This window comes from Athene cunicularia, assembly GCF_003259725.1.
Source record: "Athene cunicularia isolate RWA chromosome 1 unlocalized genomic scaffold, athCun1 chr1_part1, whole genome shotgun sequence".
Classification (NCBI taxonomy): Eukaryota; Metazoa; Chordata; class Aves; order Strigiformes; family Strigidae; genus Athene; species Athene cunicularia.
The window spans coordinates 90,439,806-90,467,463 of record NW_020799091.1 but is presented as its reverse complement, the minus strand read 5'-3'; the positions used below and the strand labels follow the sequence as shown (position 1 = coordinate 90,467,463).

The 27,658-nt window shown below is 38.8% G+C and overlaps 1 protein-coding gene across 1 annotated transcript in view; it reads left to right on the top strand.

The window, feature by feature from the left end:
• RPGR (retinitis pigmentosa GTPase regulator) overlaps nt 1-27,658 on the top strand; it is a 55,453-nt gene that overhangs the window by 15,366 nt on the left and 12,429 nt on the right. The window contains exons 4-8 of the mRNA XM_026846358.1: nt 1,427-1,519; nt 4,062-4,124; nt 5,700-5,858; nt 7,358-7,507; nt 18,001-18,159. Coding sequence (XP_026702159.1) covers nt 1,427-1,519; nt 4,062-4,124; nt 5,700-5,858; nt 7,358-7,507; nt 18,001-18,159 — 624 coding nt within the window. The remainder of the gene's footprint in view (nt 1-1,426; nt 1,520-4,061; nt 4,125-5,699; nt 5,859-7,357; nt 7,508-18,000; nt 18,160-27,658) is intronic.

Below are 27,658 nucleotides of genomic sequence, written 5' to 3'. Positions count from 1 at the left end.
TTTTTTTTTTTTTTTTTTTTTTTGGGGGGGGGTGGTGTAGGTTTTTTTTTTGTTTATTTGGTTTTTTTTAAACTATATGGTTGTATTTGAGAAAATAAATGGGGGGGGGGTTAACAGATTAAGTATTTTTGTTATATTTTAAATATTTCAGTATCATATTTCAAAGTTTCTGTAAATCACATTCAGAATCTTCACTGGGAACCTACACTACTGAAGTACAAACAGCCATAATATTTTGGCATTATTATATGGAGTTGGTGTTGTGAGTTGAGCTCATGTGATAACTGTTGATGGCTAGGGTGACAGAGTTTATTTATGGGACAGCCTTGTGATGGAGCCTAACTCACAAAGCTCTGCAGACCTTCATCATTGAAAGTAAACAAACTCCCTTTAAAAGTTGTAAAAGGTTTTTGGGGTTTTTTTGACAAATCAGTTTCTGTTGTTTTGCAAAGATTTCTGTTGGAACAAGGATTTTATCTTTGGGTGTGAACTTTACAGTTTTACAAAATGCAATAGTTTAAAAATTAAATTAAATTGAATTAATTAATTTTAATGTATTAGTAGTCAGTTTTGTCTGCCTAATTTGCATGCCTGATGACGAAAGTTTCATCTGTTTGTATACCATCCTCTTAAAAAAAACACCGGTTATTCAGAATTACAACAGTTCATTGTTTGTAATGGTCAAACCTGCAAGTTCAATGACACATCATACCAATTTCTGAAAGAAGATTCTAGTGATGCTTCTGTTGAAGATATTTAAAGTAATGTTTGCATTTAGGATTACAAAACTCCCTGTCTGCATGGTGGTTTTATGCATTCCTTCTTTATATGCAGAGTAACAACACAGTTTGGGAACACATTGGAAGATTTATCAGAAACTATTCGATACAAGTACAAATTTATAAATCATTTTAAGAGAAGACATTTAGCAGTAAAACAAAATATCCCCCTGTAAACAGTTAAATAAGCTGAATATTATGAATTTGTGTTTGTATTAATTATATAGCTGCATTTTTCACTTCTGTCTTTGGGGTAAAAGATGTGGGTGCTCAGTTAAATGTGCTGTTATTTCATAAATAGGCCTATAGATACTGTGGTTTCTGAACTTCAGGGTCTGTCCAAGGGTACAACATTACATTTTCTGAAGAGCACTTTATCTGTGCTGTAATTGAAGGAGAGGATGTTTGTTCTGCTTTTTGTCCCTTCTTCTGGCTGGCGATTTCTTACTTAAACAATGTGATTTCTCCTTTTGTACTGAAAAATCACAAGGATATTAATTGTTGTTTGCACTTAAGTATTGAATTGCCTAATCTTAAACCTTACATTAAAAAGGAAGTAATAAATAGCGTAGTGTGTGAGTGACCATCTTGTCTTGAATGAGGTATTCAAACACTTCTATGGATTCTGACTGTGCATTTTTTTTCAGGGAATGGTAAACTATACATGTTTGGCAGTAACAACTGGGGCCAGTTAGGACTAGGATCAAAGAACACTGTCAGCAAACCAACATGTGTAAAAGGTTTGTTTAATTTTTATTTTTTTGTCTTTTTGAAAGGAGACCCTTGTGAAAATGTACTTTATAAGATGCAGTTCCAAAATAACTGATTTGCCTTCTTTACTCGTCATGTGTAGCGTATTACTGCACAAGCTTATAAAGGTAGCTTAAAAGTATCCCTGGTTGATTTTCCATCAGTTCCAGATTCTGGGTCCTTTTCAGTCTGAAGATTACAAAGAATTCTGTCTTTTTTGAGGGCTCTCATTTTATGTAATATTTGCCTTTTCTGACAAACCACAACTTCATTGTGACTGCAGAGGCATTAGTCAGATAAGTGGTCTTTACAGTGTTGTCCATGTGTTAGAAGTCAGAGTTCCAACAGCATTGTGTAACCTTTGTATCACTTTTGTCCTAGCACCTCTATAAATGAAAAAATCTACCAGGAACTTTCTACAAGTATTGCTACGTTTTTAACAAGTATAAGAAGTGCCCAAGGGGGCATGAATGTTAATATATTTGTATGAAGCAGTAAAATAAATGCCCATATTCATTCATGTGGTGTAAAATATGTTTTCATTGCACTGTTATCTTCTTGATCTTTCCTAGCTGGTTTTGTCTTATCAAACAAAACTAAGAATACTTTTTTCCATATCCCCTTACTTATGTCAAGTCAGATCTATCCCATTAACACATTTCTTTTCACCATTAAATGTTTATCCTTATCCTTTTTGCCAGCAGATTGATCTCTTAGCTTACTGTTAAAAACAAATTATCCTGCTCATTAAAACACTCTTCTTCCTGATTTAGTTTATTCTACTGTCCTTTATCTGCTCCTCTGTCTTGTTCACTTCAGAGGGAGAATGCAGCTACTCTCAGATTCACATCTTCAGTCAGCCATGTGAGAGATCAATTCTTACTTTGGCTTAAATGGATTGGGTTTTGTTTTTACTGTCAAATTGCAATGGAGAACAAAAGGTGAAGAGGAGACAGCAATTCAAACCAGACCTGTCATCCACTGAAAAAAGTCACAAGGAGGGTACCTTTCTTCTCTTGGCAATAGGCAGCAGAAGAAATTCCTGGAGGTTTTCTCACTAGCTTTCAGTCATCACTTGGCTTTGGGAATGGGGTTGCAAGGACACATTTCAGTTTCTGCTTAGTGCCAAATGGTTGTGGCTGCATGTTTTCTGAGAAAATACCTTCTGGGGTTTGACTAGAAACTAATGAAATTGGTTATGAAGAATTGCCAGCAACACTGTAAATATAGCATGATTTAGCAAATACAATTGATTAGCCTGCCAAAGTGAGAGTAAGGTTAGAGATCACAGGCTTCTGAAGAGTTGATTAAGGTAATCTCTGAAGTTGGAGGCAGAGTTTTAGGATATAAAGCAGCAAATTAAGATTGTAGGAAGAAGCCAACATTGGAAGTGTTATGGTTCCAGCCTGGTAGTAGTGGTAGGTGTCATGTAGGATAGGCAGGAACCTGGATTTATATTTGTGCCAGTGTGATAGACCGGAGACAATTCATGCTTAAGTAGATAGATTTATTTGGTGACTTGGTAGGAGGGACTTTAATGTGAATGTTATGGAGCTGATGCAAGTTGATTTGAAAGGACTGAAAAAAGGTTTGTGATAGCTATGATGGTTGTTGGGTTTGTCATAGACTAGTGCAGTGGAAAGCAATTAAAGATATATGCTATAAAAATAATGCTGTTTTAAGAGCATTGTATAGGGCACATGGACATGACTGAGAGAAGATAAATTGTTGGCAATGATCAGTTATTGGAGAGAGGATGGAAAAGTCAGTGAGATTTTTTTCCTCTGTTTCTAAAACGGAGTACACTTGCCATGGGAGAAAAGGCACCTCTGTATTTTCTCTCTTTCCCACCAAAATAACTCTTTACTCTTTGTGGATACATTTCTAGTCTTTCACAGTGACCAGACTACAGAGAAATACATGCAGTGGATGGGTGGTAATTGAGCTGAGACAGGATGGTATATGCAAAAATTTTAGGCGCTAGTCCACATAGGACTGTCCTTTGCAGTTGAGTTTAGTGACCAATAAGAGGGCAGTGCAGAGCAAAAGTCAAGCAAAAAAGGTAGCTGTGCATAATGAAGAAAGATAGGGATGATAAGACAAAAAAAGGTTTGATTTTAAAAATTTAAGTGGGAAAAGCATAAGAGGGGGTTAAGAATAATAATGTTAATGAAAACTGAAGATAGCTTTAAGCATGCATTTTGTCCTGCAACTTGATACATTGTTTGAGGCATATCCAATAAATGGCAAATTCTGGGGAATGTGGCATTGTGATGAAGTAGCCATTATCAAGTTAACCTGAGTGTCAGCTATAAGTTTTTAAGGTCTATATCTGTTTTCTTATCTTGGGGCAGTTCTCATTTAGTAAGTCATATACTGGTTTCAGATGGGCAATGAATCTTGTAATCACTCTTTTGGTAAAAATACAAAAAAAAAATCAGAGCTCCCCTTAGAGCACAGAACATTTTGTTATTGAACCAGGTATCAGCTTGTTTATAACTTTCCCCCCCTCCCTTTGGCTTTAATTCATAGCTTTAAAACCAGAAAAAACAAAGCTTGCTGTTTGTGGAAGAAACCACACTTTAGTTTACACAGGTATGTAACCTATATTATGTACATATTAAAGATAGATTTCTTCCTTTGCTTTCATACAAAATTACATTAGGAACCCCAGGAGTGTTGAGGAAGGAAAAATAAACAAAAATGGGACTGTTAAAACTTGGGGGTTTGATATCCAGTTCTTTGAATGCTTGATTTATTCTGAGCCAATGCATTTATAAAATAATGTTATGCAGGAGTTTGCTACCAATAGACAGATGAAAAGATTTCTTGTGGGCATTTGAGGTGTGGTTAACAATTACCAATATTTCATTTAAGCCCTGTAAAGGTATATTAATATTTTTTGTACATCTGTACTCAAATTTACCTTTGACAAGTAATTTACCTTTATTAGTGTTGTTATATGTTTGGGTAAATGTAGTAGAACTGAATGTTTTCAAGTCTTCAAATTTTGTCACATTTTGGTTAGACAAGATAGTTGCTATTTCAATGACAAGTTGCTTTATTAAGCTATAAATAAATAAATTGTAAATTCAAACTAAAAAATAAATTTTTAGAGAGACGGTATACAGAGAATTGATGCAAATTCTTGTCATGCTTCTAAAATTTATGTAATGGAATAGTCATCTTTTTGGTGGCAATCGTTTAGCTTGCAGTAATGTTATAAAGAGGATTGTTTGATTATTAGGAGGTTTATATATGTGGAGGCCTTGAGCACTGTAAATAAGACTATTAGAGTAAAACAGAACATTTTAATAACAGTTGAGTATGCAAGACCGCACAGGGTAAATATTAGTCACTTTTAGTGTACACACTGGCTAGATAATTTGTGGCCATTTATATAGCAAGGACCATTTATAAATTGTATGTCAGTTGCTTATCACATTTCTGCCTGGATTTGTTTTATTAATGGGCCTTATCTTTTTCATCATAGATGAACACTTTAGATGTGAAACATACTAAAATTAAAAATATTAATCTTAATTCTCTTAAGTTGAAGATGTCAATCATCAGCTTTAACCTCAATATTCTAAAACAAAGACCTAGCTAAGTAAATTGAAAGTGATTTAAATATTAAAATTAGTAAAATATTTCTAATAAAAACCTAAGTAAAAATATATTGAATTCACAGTACTCAAACCTATCAAGTTATGCATCTCTTTAATTTATGTACTAATGACTTCAGTTTTGTTGCCTGTGACATCATTCACTATTTTCCTCCTGCTTTATCTTAAAATATACATTATTTGAGGAAGGAGCCTTTTCTGACTGCCAGAGCTATACTAGCAGTCATTTTCTCAGAACTCTTGCAGAACTTCAAATTATATTTACTTTTTAGATCAGTCACCAGAACGGTGGGAAATGAAGTCAATCTAAGTACATACAAGGCCTTTAGAAATTTCTGATCCAAATGTGTGCAGGAAAGGCTCCTTGCTATCTACAACAGAAACTGCAAATGCCAACTTCAGGATATTTCAAGGGCAGTAGACCCCAGCTTTTCTGTAATGTCTTTCTATTGAAAATTAAATGACTTGCGCTAGTTTCTCTGACTTTTTACCACTGATGAGAATGTCTTCATTCTGTGTATTACATGTGCTTTTCTGTATGCAGAAAAAGGAAATGTGTATGCTGCTGGAGGTAACAGTGAAGGTCAGTTGGGATTAGGTGACACAGAGGAAAGGACCACATTTCATTTAATTAGGTTTTTTACCAACCAGCACAAGATCAAACAGCTAGCAGCTGGATCATACACCTCAGCAGCAGTAACTGGTAAGAGCAACTGCTAATAAAATCTATGAGTGTCCAGCCTGGTGTTCCAGGGAAACATTTATTCCGGCATTCTGTCTGCATATGTGGGTGTAGTTTCTATGCCTTCTGTCTTCTTTTCCTTGTAACCATAGTCATTTTCTGATAGCAAATTGCCTGTTTCAACACAATCTGGTAAGAGGTGGCAGTCTCATTAACTTCCTACAATTTTTGTGAACGAAGACCTTTTCAATGAGCAATGGCCTGCAATGGGACCTCAACCTATACTAGTTTAATAGAAATCCTTAAAAAGAAGAGATGGTGTGAATACTCTCAAAATGGGAAAAATCATCAGTTCATTTCCAGGGAAGTCATCTGCAAAACAGGAATCTTATGAAAACTAAGTTTTTCTAATTCCACTTCTTACTGTAACTATTTTGGTCTACTCATATAGGCTACACAGCTGTGACATTGCTGAGAGAGGCCTGACCTATGACCTATTTCTCAGCAAAATTATACAGTTGTGACATGTTGAAATCCACACAGTTGTAATACTTTCAGTCATTAGATGGGTCCTTTATTACACTGTAATGTCAACTTCTCAAGTTTTGCTATAAACCAGCTATTTTTGGACACAATTAGGATAAGTTATTGAGGCTGTCATTTCAGAATGTGACAGAGAGCATAAGAGTGCATAAGAGAGATGCTAGCCTGCTCGTTTGGTTTGGTTTTGTTTTGGGGTTTTTTTTGGTGACAATTACTAACATTCTCTTGAGATTTATAAGTCAACTTTTAATTACTTTAGTTCCCAAGCATCTCAGTAGCACTGTAGATGGTACTTTTTTGTTCACAACTTATTTACCACCAATAAGAAATATTCAGGGAGAAGACCTCATCTCTTCTCATATTGTTCACTACCTTTTATGGTTGTGGGGTTGTTGTTTTTTTTTTTTTTACTGCTGCCATTGGTCTTTGTGTCAATAGAGTCTGGTCTTAATAAACCTGGAACAGCTATTGTGATAGTTTAAGGAAAAAAAAATGAAGCTGGGCAGTGTAATGACCTGTGAAGAGAACTGAAAGATAAGGCAAGAATAAATGGGATGTGTAGCAAAGTCAGAACAGAATAAGTTTGGAAGAATGAGAAAGTGGTGACTTGCTACTGGAAAGGAGAAGATGCCTTAAATTCAACGTAATGTTTTCATACTGACCTCTGGCAACTGAATTGTCTTACACACTCAGTCTTCCTCTTTTTGAAGGAATGTTTTTACATAATACTTTTCCTGTTGCTATTTATGGTCTAACATCAGTTGATGACTGAGCGTTGTGTGTCACTTTTCAAAAACTTGATACCCTCTGTTTTGTTGACTGTTTTGTTGCATTGTGCTAAATACCATTTTATGTCCCTGAGATCATGACATTTAGTAGTATCATACACAGAGTTTATTAAATACTCTTAAATGGGTAAATTACCTATTTATAAGTTTTGGGTTTAAATCTGTTAACTATGTGTGTCTTCATTCTAGAGGATGGGCAGCTTTTTGTGTGGGGTGACAATTCAGAAGGTCAGATTGGCTTGGCTGATGAAACCTATGTCAGTGTACCTTGTGAAGTGGATGTGGGAAAACCTGTTTCCTCTGTATCCTGTGGATATTATCACTCTGCCTTGATAACAGGTAAGAGAATAGAAATAGCAGTTAATGGAGACAAGTCAGTGGTTCTCAAATTGTTGTCTTTGTAAAGGTAGCTAAGGAGGCATTCATTACTTTTGGAACTAGATATGCCATAGCTGTTAAAAACTGCCATGTTGCAGAAAATTATCTATATAGTTTTGGATCACATTGGAAGATTTTACCAGAAACAGGTTCTCTAAAATGTGGTCCTAATTGATTTATTCGGGAAACTTGTACGTAATGTCCTATATAATTGTTTATTATTGTTGAATTAACTATACTGTGAGAAAAAATGGCAGTTAATTTTCTGCATTTGCACATTGTTGTGCAAAAGTATATTAGAAATAAATGACTATCTTATCACACTTTCATGAAAATTATGACAAATATTGTGGATTAATACTATGGTTTCAATAACCAACTTTTTCTTAATAATTTTTTGTGATGATCAAGGAATCATCTTCTCTAGAAATATAAATATTGAATAGACTTACTATGTTTTGAGGAAAAAATAATCTCACTTGCTAGCAGTGCAAGATTTTTGTCAAAGTTTGGTGTTATGTCTTAAATTTTAAGTTTTGAAGTCAGTTAAACATGCAGTATACAGTATGAGGAGAAGCCGGTATCTGATCACCAAACCAGCCCAACTCTGTGTGGCTTTCCACCTCTCTTTTCCTAGCTCTCTGTTATTTTCCAAAGTGATGATGCCACTCATTTTTTTAATAAAGCCAGTATGGTGAATTTATCAGTTAGTGTTGATGGTATTATATATGAGCAGCCACGAATTCCTCTCAGCCATATAGATTTACATTATTAAGCTTTAGTCCCCTCAGAGTAATTAAAGATTTCAAAGGATCAATAGTTTTGATTGTAAAGCTTTTAATGGGTACCCAGGAACTATTCCATCAGATACATTTCTCAGGTTACTTGATAAATGCTATTTTTCCTTGTACAATGTCTATATAGCTCTCTGAGAACATGCTGTTAACAGAATGAGGACCTCCTGTGGTGGATAAATATTAATTAGGTGTAATGCTGGTAGTGTACAACTTTTATTACAGATGCTTTATTACAGTAAATGAATGAAATGCCTCTGACTGATCAGGAGCTCAGCACCTGTTAGGCAATCTACAGCTTCCTGAACTCAAAATAAATGAAAAAAAAAAAAAATCCTTACTTCAAGGATATAGTAAGAAGTTGTGTATTTCTGCCTTTGAGCCAAGAGCTGCAGTGGGATGTGACAAAAGCTCTTATTAGAAGAATGGCTGAGGACAAGCATCTAAGAGCAAGAAGACAGTGTGTGCCATGTGTTTTAAGGAAGTGGAAACTTTTAATGGAGGTGAATGAGAAAAAAGGGTTAGGATGGGTAAGAAAAATGGAGCCTCTTAATATATTAATAGGAAGATGAACTGGTTATCACCTGTGAAAATGGGGAGTTATTGAACCCTATACAGTTCAAACAGGCCTGGGTGTGAAACAGAAAATCTTAATTTTCAGCTATAGTATCTGTAAATCCTGCACAAATTTGGCTTCAGTCTGCCTTGCCGAAACTACTGGCATGCAGATGGCTTCCTTTATGGTGAAAGGATAATAATTTTTTTTTTTTAACTTTCCTTTAGGTCCTTGCTGACAGTTTTATCTGACTGATACTTTAACTACCATAAAAATGTAGTGTTTGATATCCAGGTACTTTTACTGAATTGTTCTTCTGTTGAAGTAGTGTCAGTGTATATCCAGACAGTTAAAAACAAAGCTCATGCATTTAATCTTATCGTACTATAGTCACACACTATTTAAACTGTGAAGTTAGCCATTAAATTATGAATTTAGAAGTTCAGCAAGCTAAGTCTGTTTAAGTACAAATGTAGCTACCTTATTTTTCTTACAGCCTAGTTAGGAAGTCAAGGCACTATGCTGTTAAAAGATTTTGCTTTAAAAAAAAAGGTGATTCTTTTATTAGGGTTCTTTTTTGGCTTATGGAAAACACTTGCCTGTAGGACTTCCTAGACTAGCTCAGAACAGTGGTTCACATCCTTAATATTTTTCCTCTTAGGTGCAGAACATAGCAAACTAAATAATTATGGAGTATTTGGAATATTCATATTTCAGGGATAGGGGTTTTTTACCCTGAATTGCCAGTTAGTCATTGAATTATGCTTTGAAGTATGTTTCAAAGTTTTCCTAGCACAGGGAATCTTCCATGTATTTTTATTGTATGGTTTTATCTTGTTACACTAGAATTTAGAGTGATTAGTGTTACTTTTAATATATACTTTTGGAGGAAATCTCTGGAAAATAAAGTGGTTTTATATTTCCAGAAATTAAATTTACACTGTTCAGGTGAGTGTATAATCTGTATTAATTCCCTCAACATCAGTGAAGTATACCAGAGGAACTTTTTTAGGTTGTGGTTGCTGTTACCATGGAAGGAATGGGAGAAATTCTGTTAATAGAAAGATTTCTCCACCTGCAACTTATCAGTTATTAGAATACTGTAGAATTACTACATATTGACTTTTTAAATATCAAATAATGTACTGTCATTAATAATAAAACATAGGATGTAGGATTTGATACCTGTTGTTGGGCTGAACTGATGAGCATAGCGCCCTATGGTTCCCTTTCTTAATATATTACGGTTGACATAAACTGTACACTGGCTAAGCAAACTGTTAGGATCACAGGTGTATCTGGGTTAAAACTAAAAGGTGGCTAATGAGGACAGTGGAATACATAATATGGTCACAGAGTGCCCTCTCCAGGGCAGGATGTTCATTAATAAGACACTATTGAGAAGAAAAGTGAAATATGGATTCCAGCTTTTTTTTTTTTTTTTTTTTTTTAAACTAATGTTGTTATTTCTTTGTAACAGCTGGTTTTAAAAAGGTTTTTTAGTAGGTATTTGTCTTTAAGGTGTTTAACTAATATAAAGCAAAGTGCAATGTCAGTGAAAAGTAGAGTGGAATCCTGACACAAACCTTTAGTAGATAAAAGCATGTTTTATGGAAATTGTACAGCATTTAATCATCTGAATTTGTACTTCAGTTCTACAACCCTCTGCTCACCCCGAAGTTTTTCTTATCTACTGGATTTATCTAAAGATTTGTCACCTTTCTTACTTTTCCTTTTTAGAATGCCTTCTTGCTTTTGCTTTTTAGAACGCCTTCTTTGCAGATGATAATGCAACTACTAAGCATGTCAGTCACCTCTATTCTGCTCTACCATGTACATGTGGGCCCCACTGACACCAAAAGTAGTTGTAGAATAGAAGAACAGAATACGTTCTGAATTATTTTTAATAAAAAACACTTCTGAAATTTAGATTAGGCACAAGCACAGGCAATGTCTAGCTCATTTCCATATGCAAATTAGGAAACTAGTCTGGTTACTCACTTCCTCTTTGAAAGATGATTGTTTGCTCTGTTTTGCTCTCACTTTGCATCCCTCCTCTCTTACTGAAGAGGGGACAGTTTTTCAGAAAGCATTAAACTTGGCAAGCATATATAGCTCATTTGTCCACAGGAGGAGATGGAATGCAGGAAAAGCCGATGTATCTAACCACTACTTTGGTGTTCTCAGCAGAATTAGATCTGATGAACCAGAAAGGAATTGAATATATTAGACCTCTCTGGTGTTTCCCCTGTCTGAACTGTATACTGTAAGCAAAGTCAAGATAGATTCTCACTGAGAAGATGTCTTTTCATACAGAGCTTTGCAGGTTCATTCAATTCCTTTTTTTAATGTACTTTGTCATTATTTTAAGGACCAGTTTTAATATATCACAGAAACATGGTGGGATGTCTCCCATAACTTGAGGGTGCCAACTGATGGCTACAAGTTCTTTAGGAGGGACAGACAGGGAAGGAGAGGTGGTGGAGTGGCAATGTATGTTAGGGACTGTTATGACTGCTTTGAGTACAAGTGTAGTGAAGACAGGGTAGACTGTCTTTGTGTCAGAATTAGGGGGAAGGTGAACAGGGCAGATGTTGTAGTAGGAGTCTACTATAGGCCAACCAAGCAAGACAGAGAGGTGGATGAAATATTCTATAGGCATTTAGGAGAAATCTCATGATTGCTTGCCCTTGTTCTTGTGGGAGACTTTAACTTCCCAGACATCTGCTGGAAATACAGTGCAGCAGAGGGGGATCAGTCCTGGAGATTCCTGGAATGTGTGGGAGACAACTTCCTGACACAGCTGGTGAGAGAAGCAACCAGAGAAGGTGCCCTGCTGGATCTTCTCTTTGTGAACAGAGAAGGGCTGGTGGACCATGTGGCAGTTGGAGGCTGACTTGGGCACAGCTATCATGAAATAATAGAGTTCTCTATTCTTAGAGAGGCTAGGAGAGGGCTAAGCAGAACTGACATCCTGGACTTCCAAAGGGCTGACTTTGTCTTGTTTAGGTACTTGCTTGACAGAATCCCTTGGGAGAGAGCCCTGAAGGATATAGGGGTCCAGGAAGGCTGGGCACTCTTTAAGAAGGAAGTCTTAATGGCACGGGAGAAGGCTGTCCCCATGTACTGTAAGAGAAGCTGGTGGCAGAGAAGGCCACTCTGGCTAAACAGGGAGCTTTGTTGGCAACTCAGGGAGAAAAGGAGAGTCTGTGGCCTTTTTGAGAAGAGGCTAGCCAATCACAATGACTACAAAGGTTCTGTGAGGCTATGCAGGGTGGAAATCAGGAGGTCTAAAGTCCAGCTGGAAATTAATCTGGCTTCACCAGTCAAAGATAACAAGAAATGTTTCTGTAAGTATGTCAACAGCAAAAGAAAGACCTGGGAGAGCCTCCATCCCCTGCTAGACACAGGAGGAAACATGTCAACAAATGATGAGGAGAAGGCTGAGGTGCTTAATGCCTTCTTTGCCTCAGTCTTTAATAGCAAGACCAGTTGTACTGAGGGAATCCAGCCTCCTCAGCCAGAAGACAGAGACTGGGAGAAAAACACCTCCGCAATCCAGGAGGAGACAGTCAGTGACCTACTGCATCACACAGACATACACAAGTCTATGGGACCAGATGGGATATACCTGAGGGTGCTGAAGGAGCTGGCTGGGGTGCTGCCCAAGGTGCTTTCCATCATTTACCAGCAGTCCTGGCTGACTGGGGAGATCCCAGCAGATTGGAAATTGGCCAATGTGATGCCCATAGATAAGAAGGGTCAGAAGGATGATCTGGGAAATTACAGGCCTGTCAGCTTGTCTTAGGTGCCTGGGAAGCTGATAGAGCAGCTCATCCTGAGTACCATCACACAGCACATGCAGGACAACCAGATGCTCAGGCCCAGTCAGCAGGGGTTTATGAAAGGCAGGTCCTGCCTGACAAACCTGATCTCCTTCTGTGACAGGGCGACCTGCTTATTGGATGAGGAAAAGGCTGTGGATGTTATTTACCTTGACTTCAATAAGGCCTTTGACAGCATTTCCCACAGCATTCTCCTGGTGAGACTGGCTGCTTGAGGCTTGGATGTGCACATGCTTTGCTGGGTAAAAATCTGTCTGGATGGCCGGGCCCAGAGAGTTGTGGTGAACGGAGTTAAATCCAGTTGGCGGCCGGTCACGAGTGGTGTCCCCCAGGGCTCGGTGTTGGGGCCACTCCTGTTTAACATCTTTATTGATGATTTAGACGAGGGGATCGAGTGCACCCTCAGTCAGTTTGCAGATGACACCAGGTGGGTGGGAGTGTTGATCTGGAGTGTCGAGGGTAGGGAGGCTCTGCAGAGAGACCTGGACAGGCTGGAGCCATGGGCTGAGGCCAACTGGAGGAGTTTCCATAAGGCCGAATGCCGGGGGCTGCCCTTGGGCCACAGCAACCCCCAGCAGCGCTACAGGCTTGGGGAGGAGTGGCTGGAGAGCTGCCAGTCAGAGAGGGACCTGGGGGTGTTGATTGACAGCCGGCTGAACAGGAGCCAGCAGTGTGCCCAGGGGGCCAAGAAGGCCAATGGCATCCTGGCTTGTGTCAGCAATAGCGTGGCCAGCAGGGACAGGGAAGGGATCTGACCCCTGTACTCGGCACTGGTGAGGCCACACCTCGATTCCTGTGTTCAGTTTTGGGCCCCTCACTACAAAAAGGACATTGAATGACTCGAGCATGTCCAGAGAAGGGCAACGAAGCTGGTGAAGGGTCTGGAGCACAGGTCATACGAGGAGCAGCTGAGGGAACTGGGGGGGTTTAGTCTGGAGAAGAGGAGGCTGAGGGGAGACCTCATCGCCCTCTACAGCTACCTGAAAGGAGGGTGCAGAGAGCTGGGGATGAGTATCTTTAACCAAGTAACAAGTGATAGGACAAGAGGGAATGGTCTCAAGTTGCACCATGGAAGGTTTAGACTAGATGTCAGGAAGCATTTCTTTCCAGAAGGCGTTGTTAGGTGTTGGAATGGGCTGCCCAGGGAGGTGGTGGAGTCCCCATGCCTGGAGGTGTTTAAGAGTCGGGTCGACACTTAAGAGTTGGGTCGCTGAGGGATCTGGTATAGTTGGGAACTGTCAGTGCTAGGGTAATGGTTGGACTAGATGATCTTCAAGGTCTTTTCCAACCTAGATGATTCTGTAAAGATCATCCATTCTACAAACACTTCCATGCTCAGTGTTCTTGTGTTTGAGGTGGTTTCAACCAATTTGTCTAATTTAGTCTTGAACAAATGCTTTTGGTTTTTTTTCTTCATTCAGTCAAGGGATCAGAGAGTGATCCATTTCTTTTGCTTACTGCCCCTATTTGCCACCACCCAGGTCTCATATCTTCTCTCATCTGCAGAATTGTGCATTTGCCTTTGAGGGGCAAAGATAGTTTTCTGTTCTGCCCATTTCCTTGACATTGTCCTGTGACCTAAAATTTAGTGATACAGAAAATGTGCCACCCTAGGGAAAGTTCAACACATGAGAATATGGCTCTCATGAGAGGATAAAGGGAAATAGCCAGGTTCCATTTTAAACATAATGTCCTTACAATGCAGATGTACTGGACACATATGGTACTAAAAATTTTTCTGGGTTTGACTGGATTCTTTTTATGCTTGATAGTTGTTCTTTATAGTTTTTAGACTACTATTTGCCTTAAAGGAATGTGTAATGTATTTTAAAATTGCTTTAATAAATGGTTTTATCTTTGTTAGCTGGATTATTAAGTTGAAAAACTGTAATAAACTTGATTAGTTTTGGAAGTCAGTGGAAACTTGGCCATTTGAAACTCTAATCCTATTAATTAGATCATGATTGGATTAATATTTGCAGTGCAGTAGTGTTTAAAAAGAAGTGCTGGTCTCTTCAAAGAAAACTGCATAAGTAAACTGCCAAGTGGTTTTGGTGGTTTATTAGCTTGCTTCTAGAAATATGTGGCAGATAAAAGGTATTAAAACAATACTTACCTTCCAAAAAATACAGTTCTTTTCTGTTGTTGTTTTTTCTTTCTTTTAATTTAGGATCCCGAATAAAATCTTTTTTTGTCAAGAGGAATATTTTGGTTACAGAAAACCTCACATTGCAGTTGGTTTTGTTGTTGTTAATTGGGCTGCTGTTTTAGAGCAGAAAATTGCTGCTACTGCAAGTAACTGTGAAGTATCAGCCTGTTCAGAGTATTTCTGCATGTAGATATAAAAATAAAGATCAGTATTAAAAGAGAAAACAAACTAAACAGAGAGACCTAAACACAGTCCCTTGTTTACAAATAAAATTAAATATACTTTTCTTCAGCTGAGATCATCTACCATTTCTTAAAAAAACAGACAGATTGAATGACTTCAAAACACCTCTTAGAAAAGAAGTGTAGAAGAATGCAACAAAGGTATTTCTACACAGATACATGCAGGTAAATGAAGTGTTATAATATTATTGGGGCAGTTTGTGTGTTCTGCAAGGAAAACATTAGAATGATAGAAAAAATAAGAACTCCCCATATAAGAGAGGAGGGTTGTACCTCTGAAGCTGATAGTTGGGAATACAACTGCTATCCTGTTTCATTGTCTTGCTGAAGAGAATGTAGCTCTGTGGATAGATTGTGGGTGGCTGCTTTTAATAGCCTGAGCCCTCTTAAACTCTGCAGGAAGCTTGACATTCAGTAAGATTGTATTATTGTCATTCCGTGATTGCTCCTCAGTGCAGTTAGAGCATTCAGTAAAAATGAGAAGTCCAGCTGCTAGCCTTCGTGGCCCAGGAGCATGGTACTTGAGTTTGTGTCGTTGAGAGAGGCAGAAGTGATCTTAGAAAATATGGAAACCATATAAAATAGTCTGGGGTTTCTTTGACTAAGGCAGAGGATAATTTGTGCCATCAAAGTTAGATTCTAAATCTTTGGTGGAATTGCTGGGTTGCAACTTTATGTTGAGTCTTAGGACCCATTTTCCATTTAAAGCAGGAATTTGGCTTTTATGAACAAAAGCCCTTCTTAACAGTTTTTGCTCTTTAAGTATGTCATCCTTTTTTCCCAGAATTTTTAAGTTAATTGATAAATGTATGCATTTAAATTCATTTGAAGCTGAGGCCTATTAAAAATGTATAACTTTTTTTTTTTTTGTCCTCAATGAACTTTACCATAAAGTAAGAGTCATACTTCAGATTCTCCCTATAGTTAAAATTAAATGAAAACCTATTCTCAGGCTTCCTTTGAAGAAAATAGATCATCATTTAGACTTTTTGCTTACTGTGGACTGTCAATACTAAAGGTAACATATGTCACAGATCAGCATGACTGCTCCAGAATTACTTCATCTGAGAGGGTGGGAGGAGAAGCACTGCTTTATTACAAAGCATAGTAGTTTAATGGTTTTTCAGAATGAATCAAAGCCCTTCTGATGAAGGGTCCTGGCAAAAGCAGTCTGTGCTGCTGTGTTCTGTATCCACTGCAGTAGTCACTCTTTATCATGAAGTAATCAAGTGCCACAAGGAAAAAAAAAAAAAAAAGAAAGATTGCTGGCAATAGAGTTTTCCAGGAACAATATTTTGAATCTAGTTTATCTATTGGATTTACCAGATAACTTAAATGAAGATTTATTACTAACTAGTTGACCCATAGTTACACAAAATGAAAATGTGCTTTTGCAACCTGAAATTCTTGCTCGTTTTTTATTCATGCAAAAGGAAATTTTGAATGAGTGTATTGCCAGAGTAAAGCTCAGGAAAATTCAGTAAAAAATGACACGTTTCTTACAGACACCAGTTTTGACTTTCTCATCATCAGAATTAAAAATTCAAAAAGATAAAATTTCTTTTCTGTTTTGGCTTGGTATGGTGTTTGTTACTATGTTGATTATGTAACTGTAGCTATGTCTTCGAAATTCCTTTAGCAGGCAGTTCCTACAATAGTTTAAAAATGTCTTTATCTTGGTCTAGCTCCATGTGAGAGTTCTGTTTATCCTTGTGCTTTGTTACATCCAACTGGGAATACAAAAAACCTTTTCTTACATAGTAGCATGTGATGATTTTTTTGTTAAGTAATTTCAAATTGGGATTGTGGGCCACAATTTGCTATGAGGACACTACTCCATAAATAATCTTTTTCAGGAGTGGAGAACATTCAGCTTTTAACTTGAAGCTTTCCTGGCAGTAAGGAAATGTTTTCTACCTAAACCTCACTCTGACTTATTAGAATAGTTGGGGGCCCCTTAGCATGGAAAATCAGAAATGTAGATATAGATAAATTGTAAATAAAGATGAGGATAAATGTAGATAAATTGTAAATATAGCAATGGAAAGTACATTTTACATGTTCCTTTTTTAACTATTGTAGAAGGATATATAGAATGCTGTCTTGAGTGATAATTCAGACTTACATAGTAGTGAAAAAGCAACGGAAGTGATTGGAAAGATAAAAGAAATTAAACCAGACAGTAAATGAATTCAAAAGGATTGAACAGTTTTGGAACTGGATACTTAAAAAGTCTGGGTGAATGAGAAGGGTTTTCTTATATGATTATACAGCAGACCAGAAAGAAGTTGCAGGGAGAGATCTGTAAAGACCTCTCAGTATTTTCTTGAACTTAATTCTGCTGGAGTTATTGCTGTAGAACCACTGTTGTATCCCTGTTGTTGGTTATATAGCTCTTTTCTTGTTGTCTAGTCCATGCACAGTTTCATGTCATTTACTCTACTTTTTTCCTATTTTATCTTAGAAGAAGAAAGTGTGGATTTTCCATGAAAATTTCATGCAAAACGATATTCTGTTTTAATTGAGATTCTTACAAGCAACTTCAGTTGACATAAATATAGATTACAAAGGGAATTATAACCTTTCAAAAGCAGGATGTATATGGGTTTGTTTTTTTTCTTGGCTAGATTCCTTGCAGGCTAAATATTGCAGTTCTCATCTTGGAGGGGGCTAAAATTTAGCCCCTTTCTGTCCCATCAAAGCAGACTGGTTTGCACAACTGTTTGGACATTATACAAATGTGTTCAATTATCCCGTAATGTTCATACACTTCTCTATTTTACTGATTTGTGTCTGCAGCAGTCTTGACAACCCATCCTTGCTTCTGAGTGCATGCTGGAAATCCTGCTCTATTCTGTATTTTCACAGGAGATGGTGAGCTCTATACTTTTGGAGAACCTGAGAATGGGAAACTGGGATTATTGCCTGAACAGCTGAAGAACAATAGAGTTCCACAGCCTGTACTGGGAATTATGGAAAAGGTTAATAAAGTTGCTTGTGGTGGAGAACACACAGTGGTGTTGACAGGTATGAAATTTAACTGGATTTTTTACAGCCCTGTAACTTAATCAGTAAAGTCAATTTGCTGTAAAGAATTTACATGCCACTGAAATGTAAGACGCTGTAGTGATCCTAACTGGAAGGCCGTTGTACATCAAGGAGGTGCAAATCCACATAACAGTTAACCTAAGTGCAGGTCTGTGCTGTGCTGCACATACAATTTGACATTCAGGCCTGTGCTGCACATATACTTTGGCTACAGGATAAATTTAGCTAATTTCAACAGAGGAGCTTACAGGCAGATCCTACTTGGTATCATTGGTTACACCACTTGCATGTCCTTGCCTTTGTCTAAAGGCAACTTGCCTTGTCTTTGTCCAGCAGCAAGTTCCCATGTGAATGTTCTTTTTATTTGACAGTAATGGAGTTGTTTTGCTTGTAAGAAAATCCTGTAAGAGCTCAAATGACCAAAATGGGGTAACCTTCCATAGGTGTAATATGTGTAGGCTGCTGTGCCTGGCTGGAGACCTATTCAATTCCACACAACTCAGGATTCCCACCATCTGAAGGAACATAAGATTATTGATGCTATCTTCTTTATAGTCTTACCTCCAATAAATAGCATTTTAAGAGATACTTTGCAGAGTCCAAGTACTTTCCTTACTGGATTTGTAACAAGCCAGCACCTCCTAGTGCAACATGGATGATTGACGTTTCTTTCCTCTAAGGAGCTTGGAAGTTGTGTTGGTGTGAGGGGGAAAATTTTAGGGGAAAGCTTCCATTCTGTAGCAAATTTAAATGACCTTGAATATTTAGGAGGGTATTTGGGAATTCACTTTTCAAGTAGCTGCCTGTTAATAGTGATGGTTTGGGTTGGAAGTTGCTTAACAGATCATCTAGTTCCAACCCCCCTGCCATGGGCAGGGACACCTTCCACTAGACCAGGTTGCTCAAAGCCCCGTCCAACCTGGCCTTGAACACTGCCAGGGAGGGGGCAGCCACAGCTTCTCTGGGCAACCTGTGCCAGTGCCTCACCACCCTCACAGTGAAGAAATTCTTCCTTAAATCTAATCTAAATCTACCCTCTTTCAGTTTAAAGCCACTACCTCTTGTCCTATTACTACAGGCCCTTGTAAAAAGTCCCACTGTGGCTTTCCTGTAGCCTCCTTTAAGTACTGGAAGGCTGCTATAAGGTCCCTCTGGAGCCTTCTCTTCTCCAGGCTGAACAACCCCAACTCTCTCAGCCTGCCCTCACAGGGGAGGTGCTCCAGCCCCCTGATCATCTTGGTGACCTCCTCTGGACTCACTCCAACAGGTCCATGTTCTTCTGATGTTGGGAGCCCCAGAACTGAATGCAGTACTCCCAGGTGGGGTCTGACGAGAGCAGAGTAGAGGGGGAGAATCCCCTCCCTTGACCTGCTTGTCACTGTTCTCTTGATGCAGACCAGGATACATTTGGCTCTGTGGCCTGCGAATGCACATTGCAGGCTCATAGTTAGTATTCCATCTGCTAATACCCCCAAGTCCTTCTCCACAGGTCTGCTCTCAATCCACTCATCACCCAGCCTGTATTTGTGCTTGGAATTGCTCCAAGCCATGTGCAGGACCTTGCTCTCGGCCTGGTTGAACTCCATAAAGTTCACACAGGTCCACCACTCCAGCCTGTCCAGGTCCCTCTGGATGGCATCTTCCTTCCCTCCAGCGTGTCCACTGCATCACACAGCTTGGTGTTGTCAGTGCACTTGCTGAGGATGCACTCAGTCCCACTTTCTGTGGCTAAGAAAGATGTTAAACAGCCCCATCCCAATACCAACTCCTGAGGAGCACCACTTGTCACTGGTCTCCACTTGGACATCGAGCCATTGGCTGCAACTCTTTGAGTGCAACCATCCAGCCAATTCCTTATCCACTGAGTGGTCCATCTGTCAAACCCATATCTTTCCAATTTAGAGACAAGGATGTCGTGTAGGACAGTATCAAATACTTTTCACAAGTCCAGGTAGATGATATCAGATGTTTTTCCTTTATCCACCAATGCTGTAATCCCATCCTAGAAGGCCACCAAATTTGTCAGGCACAATTTGCCCTTATTGAAGCCATGTTGGTTGTCACCAATCACCTCCTTATTTTCCACGTGCCCTAGCATAGTTTCCAGGATGATCTGCTCCATGATATTGTCAGGCACATAGGTGAGACTGACTGGCCTGTAGTTCCCTGGGTCATCTTTTTTTTCCTTTTAGAAAATGGAGGTTATTCAAATAATGCAAACATTTGTCTATATTTCAATGGCTTTGTCTCTCTTCTTCCACCAACATACAGTCTTACCCTGGCAGTATTCTGTCATAAAATAATTTGTTTTACTTGAAATCAGATTATCATTATTGGGGAAAAAAAATACCATAAATTTGAGGCCAGAAAATGTACAAATCATAGCATTATTTTATGGGTTATAAAGTGCAGTTTTGCAGAAAGTATTTGATTATCATTATTGATTATTTTTTTAACCATAAATCTGAAGCCAACCAATAGATATTTTGTTTTGATGGTATTTCAGGTGATAAAGTTTCATTATAACAAATTACTGTTACAGAGATTTAGTAAGAAGATGTAGACCTGGATGACATTATTATAGTGAAATCTGTAAAAGAGCTAGAATGAAGAGAAAAAATATAAATGCCAAAAGACAAATACAGTGAAGAAAACACTGTAGTAAGTCAGTGTCTTAATATGTAAGATTTATTTGCCTGTGGAAATAGGTTTGTAGTAGAAGAAAAATAAGAAATTCAGTGCTGGATTAGCTGGCAGTTGATGATCAAAGCATTGTATGCCAGAAGATCCAGTTGAGTCAAGAGAAGAGGAAAACAATATCCTGCAACAAAATACATTTTCCTAAAGATCAGTAGTTGCTGTGACAAGAGTGAAAGGTCAGATACATGTTTTTAAATATGATTCAGTTATGATTAAATATGCTACATCTGTGAACTTCTGCCTAAGACACTTTGAACAAGAGTAGAGGATAATGGAAATACTGTCTCAAGTGAAAGACACTTTGTCAGGAGTATTAACATACAGAAATTTTTCTACTCCACATTAGGGGAAAAATTGGGAAAAGAGCTAGATTTGGACACTGTAATAATTTAGAAATGGGTGTAGCCTACATGCATTATAGCCTTTGCACCAGAAACTTAACTTGAAATCGGTACTGAAGCATATATTGCATCTTGAGATAAGTGGTGTGACCACAAATTGAGAATTCTGATGAGGGACATACCTTTAAAGAGGAGTAGAAACATTTATACTTCTTCTAAGGTCATTTTCCTATATTAAGAAAGCAGTACAATTTTGAAGAAATTCCAAATTTCAAGTATCATCTTCCATGCAAATGGGTGCTTCTTGGCTTTAGTAACACAATACATACTGATGCAGTTTTCATCTTTTCAGTGTCTTTCCAGTTTTTCTGGGTGTCATTTCAGTCTTAAAGAATAAGAAACAAGTGTCTGACTATCGTAAATTCCCCTGTTTCATCTATCTCATTTAACATAGGAATAGGATAGGATAAAATGTCATATGGAGAGACTGTTGCACATCTTGGCTCATTTCTTGGCATCAGTTCTACTTAGGCTTTATCAAATTAGAAGAAAGCATAATCCCGTTATCTTACTGAGTATAAGGCAAATTTCTTCCTGACTCTCATACATAATTAGTCTATTCCAAAGCACTTTGTGTGATTTCTTTTTTATGACTGTCTTATCTATTCTATTGACAATTTTGTATGGTAAGGACCAATGTTATCTGGGTTATTAAATCAAGTTACTGTCTGGAATCTCTCCAACAAGTATCAGAGTAAGTGGTAGAAAGTATATATTAAAATAATTCTCTTTTTTTTTCTGAAACTCTGAAGTGGGAAACTAAATTTTTTTTTGAGAACAAAAAATTAAACCTTTGAGAGCAATGATTTGGAAAAAATCTCTTTAAAGGTTTTAGAAATGTTGAATATGGTATGGGAAACTATCTTCTTTACAAGTTTATCGTTACTCTGCCTTTAATATTTGCAGTTGTTCTAGAGAATAAACAGAATGGCAGTTGAAAATTCTATCATGCAAAAGCATTCTCTCACTGTAGCAGCACAAACCTATTCATTTTGTGACAGTCTATCAGCCAGTTCAAGAAGATCATAGCCTCATCCCAGACGACTTCTCTCAAGACTAAAAAAAAAAATGCATCCACTACCCACAATGCTTGCAAATGCTTTCTACCAAAAATGAAAGCTGTTGGTATTGTCGCTTTCAAAAGAAATATGAGAGAGCAGCAGTCTCAATTTGCATACTTTTTCGGATAAGCTTTTTAAAAGGTAGAATAATAATAATTTGTGAATCTAGAAATTGGAGAGGAAGAAACAGATGATTGGGAATGGCCTTAATATCTTCCAGTTTTTTTCAGATGATCACAAATCCTCTGGAAATAATCCTGTCTATAAAAGGATATATTGCCTCCTTTTATTCTCTGAAAGGAGGGAAAACAAAGATGTTTCTTCAAAGGCAAAAGTGAAGCAGTCCTTCGAGAATAGATTGTTTGACATAACAATACAGCGCATTAGTGTGTTACTATGTAAAACGTTGGATTTTTCATCTTCTGTCTCAAGGTCTTTTAAAAAGAAAAGAAAGTGAAGATACCCTTTTGAAAGAGGATGAAAAGGATAAAAAAGCTCTACCTTTTCATGACAGAACTGACTGTTCAAACCATATAGGCTTATCTAGATTTTTCAAGCCATTCTTTGAGTTCTGAGGAGAGGGGCTCTGAGGAGGAGGACAGCGGTGGGGGACCCTCCTGAAAGCATCAAAAACCCACGGCAAAACCTCAAGGCTTGAAGGCAGAAGCCCAGGGAAGAGGGAGAGCCTCTAGTCGCCTCCCCCCTGAGCGGGAAGAGTGAGCTGCTGCTGCTGAGGGCAGAAGGGACTCAGAGTGGGCAGAGACTGGAGTGACGACGCCCCATGCCCCTCATGGACAAAAGCAGCCCCCAGGGAGCGCGAGCGACCAGGAGCGCGGCGACAAGGGCCTGGCACGTGAGAAGGGTGAGGCATGGCAGTTCAAGTGGACAGGGTGCAGTCCCTCTCCAGGGTCTAGAATTTGTCTGAGCTAGTAGAGTTTTACCGTCCTCCACAAGCAGACTGAACCATGGTCTCCACTCACATCAAAACCATCACCAGAAAGAACATGGCGACCCAGTCGGAGCTGCCACACAGACATGCAGTGGTGCAGGTCCCGGGCTGCAGGGAGTACCTGAGCCTGTCAGTCCTGCCGGAGGGCAGCAGGGACAGCACCTGTGTGTGCTGCCATCAGCCGGGTGACCTGCTCAGCCTGGTGGCGGAACTCAAAGAAGAGGTCAAGAGATTAAGAAGTATTAGGGAGTGTGAAAGGGAAATTGATTGGTGGAGTAACACCCTAGCACCCCTAAAGCAACAGGAGCAAATGGAGGTTCCAAACGAGGCAGGTAATCCCTCATCCTCTGGCTACCAGGCAGAAGGAGGGGACCTAAGAGATGGGGGAGGCTGGAAACAAGTCACCGCTCAGGGAGGCAGGAAAATCCTCTCCTGACCTCCCTCACCCTCCATGGTGCCCCTTCTCAATAGATTTGGGGCCCAGGAAGTTTTGAATAAAGAAGAGAAGGAGGAAGAAAATGAGACAAAGGAGAAAGACCAAGGTCCACCAAGGCTGGGTCATTCTAGACCAGGTATTAAAACCAGTTCTAAAAAGAACCCCAGAGGAGTCAATGTAATGGGTGACTCAATTCTGAGGGCTGTCAAAGGCCCAATATGCAGTCCAGACCCACTTCATAGGGAAGTCTGCTGCCTCCTTGGGGCCCAAGTCAAGGACCTCACAGCTAAACTCCCTGCTCTAGTGAGACCCAAGGACTACTATACTTTCCTGGTTTTTCAGGTAGGTGGTGATGACATTACCAGGAGAAGTCCTACAGCAATGAGGAAAGATTTCATGTCCTTGGGGAAACTGATTAAGGGGTCAGGGGCACAAACTGTGTTCTCCTCCATCCCTTGAGTTGTAGGGATGGATGAAGAATAATACCAGAGAATTCAACAGATGAATTTGTGGCTCCAAGACTGGTGTTACCAGCAGGGCTTTGGATTTTTCAATGATGGGTTGGTATACAGGACACCAGACCATTTGGCATTAGATGGGATGCACCTGTCCTGGAGAGGGAAGAGGATCTTGGGGCAGGAGTTAGCTGGGCTCATTGACAGAGCTTTAAACTAGATTTGAAGGGGCAAGGGGGCAAAACATCGGCCCATCTGAAGTGCATGTATACCAATGCACACGGCATGGGTAACAAACAGAATGAGCTCGAAGCTGTGAAGAAAGGGGAAAATTATGATGTTGCTATTACAGAAACATGGAGGGATGTCTCCCATGACTGGAGTGTGCCAATTGATGGCTACAAGCTCTTCAGGAGGGAAGACAAGGAAGGAGAGGTGGTGTGGTGGCTCTGTATGTCAGGGGAATGAATCTGTGTGGAGAGATATAAGCATACCTGTCTGTTTCTGGTTTTCTTCCATGGATTTTTATCTTTGTCTGTAGTGTTAAATATATAGCATGGAATGAATGAATCTTAAAAACATTATTGGAGCTCACTCAGTTCTTTCAGCAAAGACCATGCATTTAAAAAAATCTGAAAGTTTCATAGGTTTTTGCCTAGGACTATTTTATTTATTGTGACAATGGTCATAGAGATTAAAGAACTGTTATGTACTCCAGAAGATGCCTGCAAAGGTGGGTGATACACCATTGCAGGGAAATATCCCTGTTCTTAAAAAAAAAAAAAAAAAAGTGTTGGAAATAAATCTGAAGCATTCATAGCACTCAAGTGCCAGAAGTCACTTGGTACAGTAAAGCCATTGGCTTCTGCACAAGCTCTGAAACAATTTCTCTTCATCCTTCAAGGACTCTTCTCATGGGCTGCTGCTATGGATGCAGCATTTCCTTCCTTGAGGTCAAGACGAGACTGGTGTTCTTTTTCCTGTGGTTGCTGTTAATATGGCTGAGCCTTTCTTGTGGTTCACTGATGCACTGGAGGCAGTGCTGCTTACCTCGTGCTGCTTTGGCCATATGTCATTCCTTTCCCTTTGTACCACTCTGGTGCTGCCTTGGCCGTTCTACATGAAAACTGTACCAGCAAAACCCCCAAAATCTGGCTTACTGATCTGAGCTGGCTCACCACATAGCCAGGTGGGCAGCAGAGACAGTGCTAGTGGGGACTGAAGAGAGAGAATGGGAGAATGAGATCTGCCCTTTTGCTTGCAGTGTGTTTTATTTGTCTCATCCAACCATATCCTTACTGGGACTGATGACAGTAAGAAGGGGGTGACAGTGTGGCCATGTCTCCTTTTGGATTCATGCTGTAGGCCAATTCATTTACAAATTCAAGTTCAGAATGATGAAATGGACCTCTGTCATTTTATTACTAAGTCTGTGAGGTTGCTTTGCCATAGACTTATCTTTCCATGTATTTATAGAGACAGATTGGAGGAGATACCTTGCTTCTGCTAAATGAAATTATTACTGAGGTTTGGCCTCACTTCTGCAACAGAGCAGTGAATCATTTAAGAAAGGTACACGTTTTTTGCCTTCCTGTGCCTTGATATTTGACTAATAAGCAAATTTAGGAGGAACAAAATTTAGGTGCCCCTGATCTATATAGGCAGTAGAAGAAATCATTCTTCTTGTAAAGGCACTCTAACCTGGTTTTGGATTGGCCCGTTCTCCTCATTATCCATAGAAACAGAAGAAAACAAGTAGTTTCCTGTACTTTTAAGATTCACATTTGAGAATATCTCCCTCTACAAACAAATGCAAAAGGCATTGCATGTTTCAAGCTAGGATTAAAGAGAATGTGAAAAAAAAAAGTCCAACTTCACTCAAAATAATTATGTTAGTCAGATAATGACATATAATTTGAAAATTACAAGATTTGCTAGTTTCCAAAGAAATGTCAAGACAAGTGCAGTGCTTCTAAAGAGCATTTATTGAATCAGCGATCCTGAGAAGGTAGTTTACTAAAATAAAGATGAGACTTTGGTTCCCTTAGACAAAGCTCCTGCCTTTCAGGTGTAGTCTCTTGATTCTTATACAGAAAATCTAAACGTTACAGCAAATTTATTACTTTTACTTTTTAAAGAGCCTGAGAACATGTTGCTTTCGTCTACTCAGTTTCCAGCAGAGGGAGCTTTGCTATTACATTTAGTAAGAAAAACAGCTTTAATCAATATTTTTCATCTACAATCTGAAGAATTATGAGACCATTGTGATTTTTTATGGTGTGAATTCATGACATCTTAATATGGAACAATTTAAAGGGGACAGAAAGGGCAAACCCTTTCCTAGAAAGAACATTTCCATATGTAGTGTTACAGTACTTCATCATGGTTCCTTTGAAATCAGAAAGTTCAATGTAAGTTAGTAGGTGTACTATGGTAGTAACATGGAATCTGGTCTCTTTGCTTTCTCTTTCACTGACAGTAGTGAAGGATTAGTTTGAAGGAACGGTAACATAATTTATTTTTCATATTTCTCCAGTTTGTGGCTGCTCTGAGAATTTGGTTGCACAGTATAAACTACTTTTATGGGACTGAAACTTGCTTTGCTATTCCAGTTGCCTTGCTTCCTTGACACAAAGAAGTGCTCAAAAATTCTTTGTGGATTGTTTTCCATTCAATTCCACACATTCTGCCATGGGTGCCTATTCCTCTCTTACTTTTGAAGGTGGTGAGATTTTTGACCTGATGGTGTTGTCCCACAAGTGGAGCTGTTTACCCAGTGTACAATACACCAATATACACACAGAGCAGAGGTATTTTTTTTTTATTTCATGTTTGCGCAAAGATGGGTGCTAGGTGGTAATTCTACAAAGCCAGCACACCGCACACAGGCAAGCGACATATTTATACACTTCAAACTATACGAATAAATGTTTGTTGTAATGACCAGTGGTTATTTTCTTATCACTTTGTACCTCATTGGTTAATAACGTGCCTTGTCTCAATTTAAAGTTAGTCTTTTTATTATTCTGCGCAAACTCAAACGGGAGGCGGGGGGACGGCAGGTCTTTTTGGTCTTAATTTGAGCGGTGATCTCCTCCTGCTGTCTTTACATTTCCCCCAGTTACCATAGATTTTTGCTGACTTTATGCTCCTTTGGCAATTACTCAACTTTCAGCACCTTCTGGGCAGGATGTTCCCCTGTTATCAATCTTTTAGTGTCTCCTCAAGGGCATAGTCATTAGTAAGGCTTTCATTGTTCATCCAAAGTAATCAGACTTATGTAGTAAATCCATGTCTCCCTGTCCTCTTTAGATTTAAATGCAATATATCTAATTCTGAATTAAATAGTGTCTCTATAATTTAGTCATTTACCAAACATATGGTTTTACACTGGTAGCATTTTCATTTGTGCAGCAGAGGCAGGCATGCTGTGTACCATGTTCTTAACAAAGATTTAACTATATATTACTCCCAGG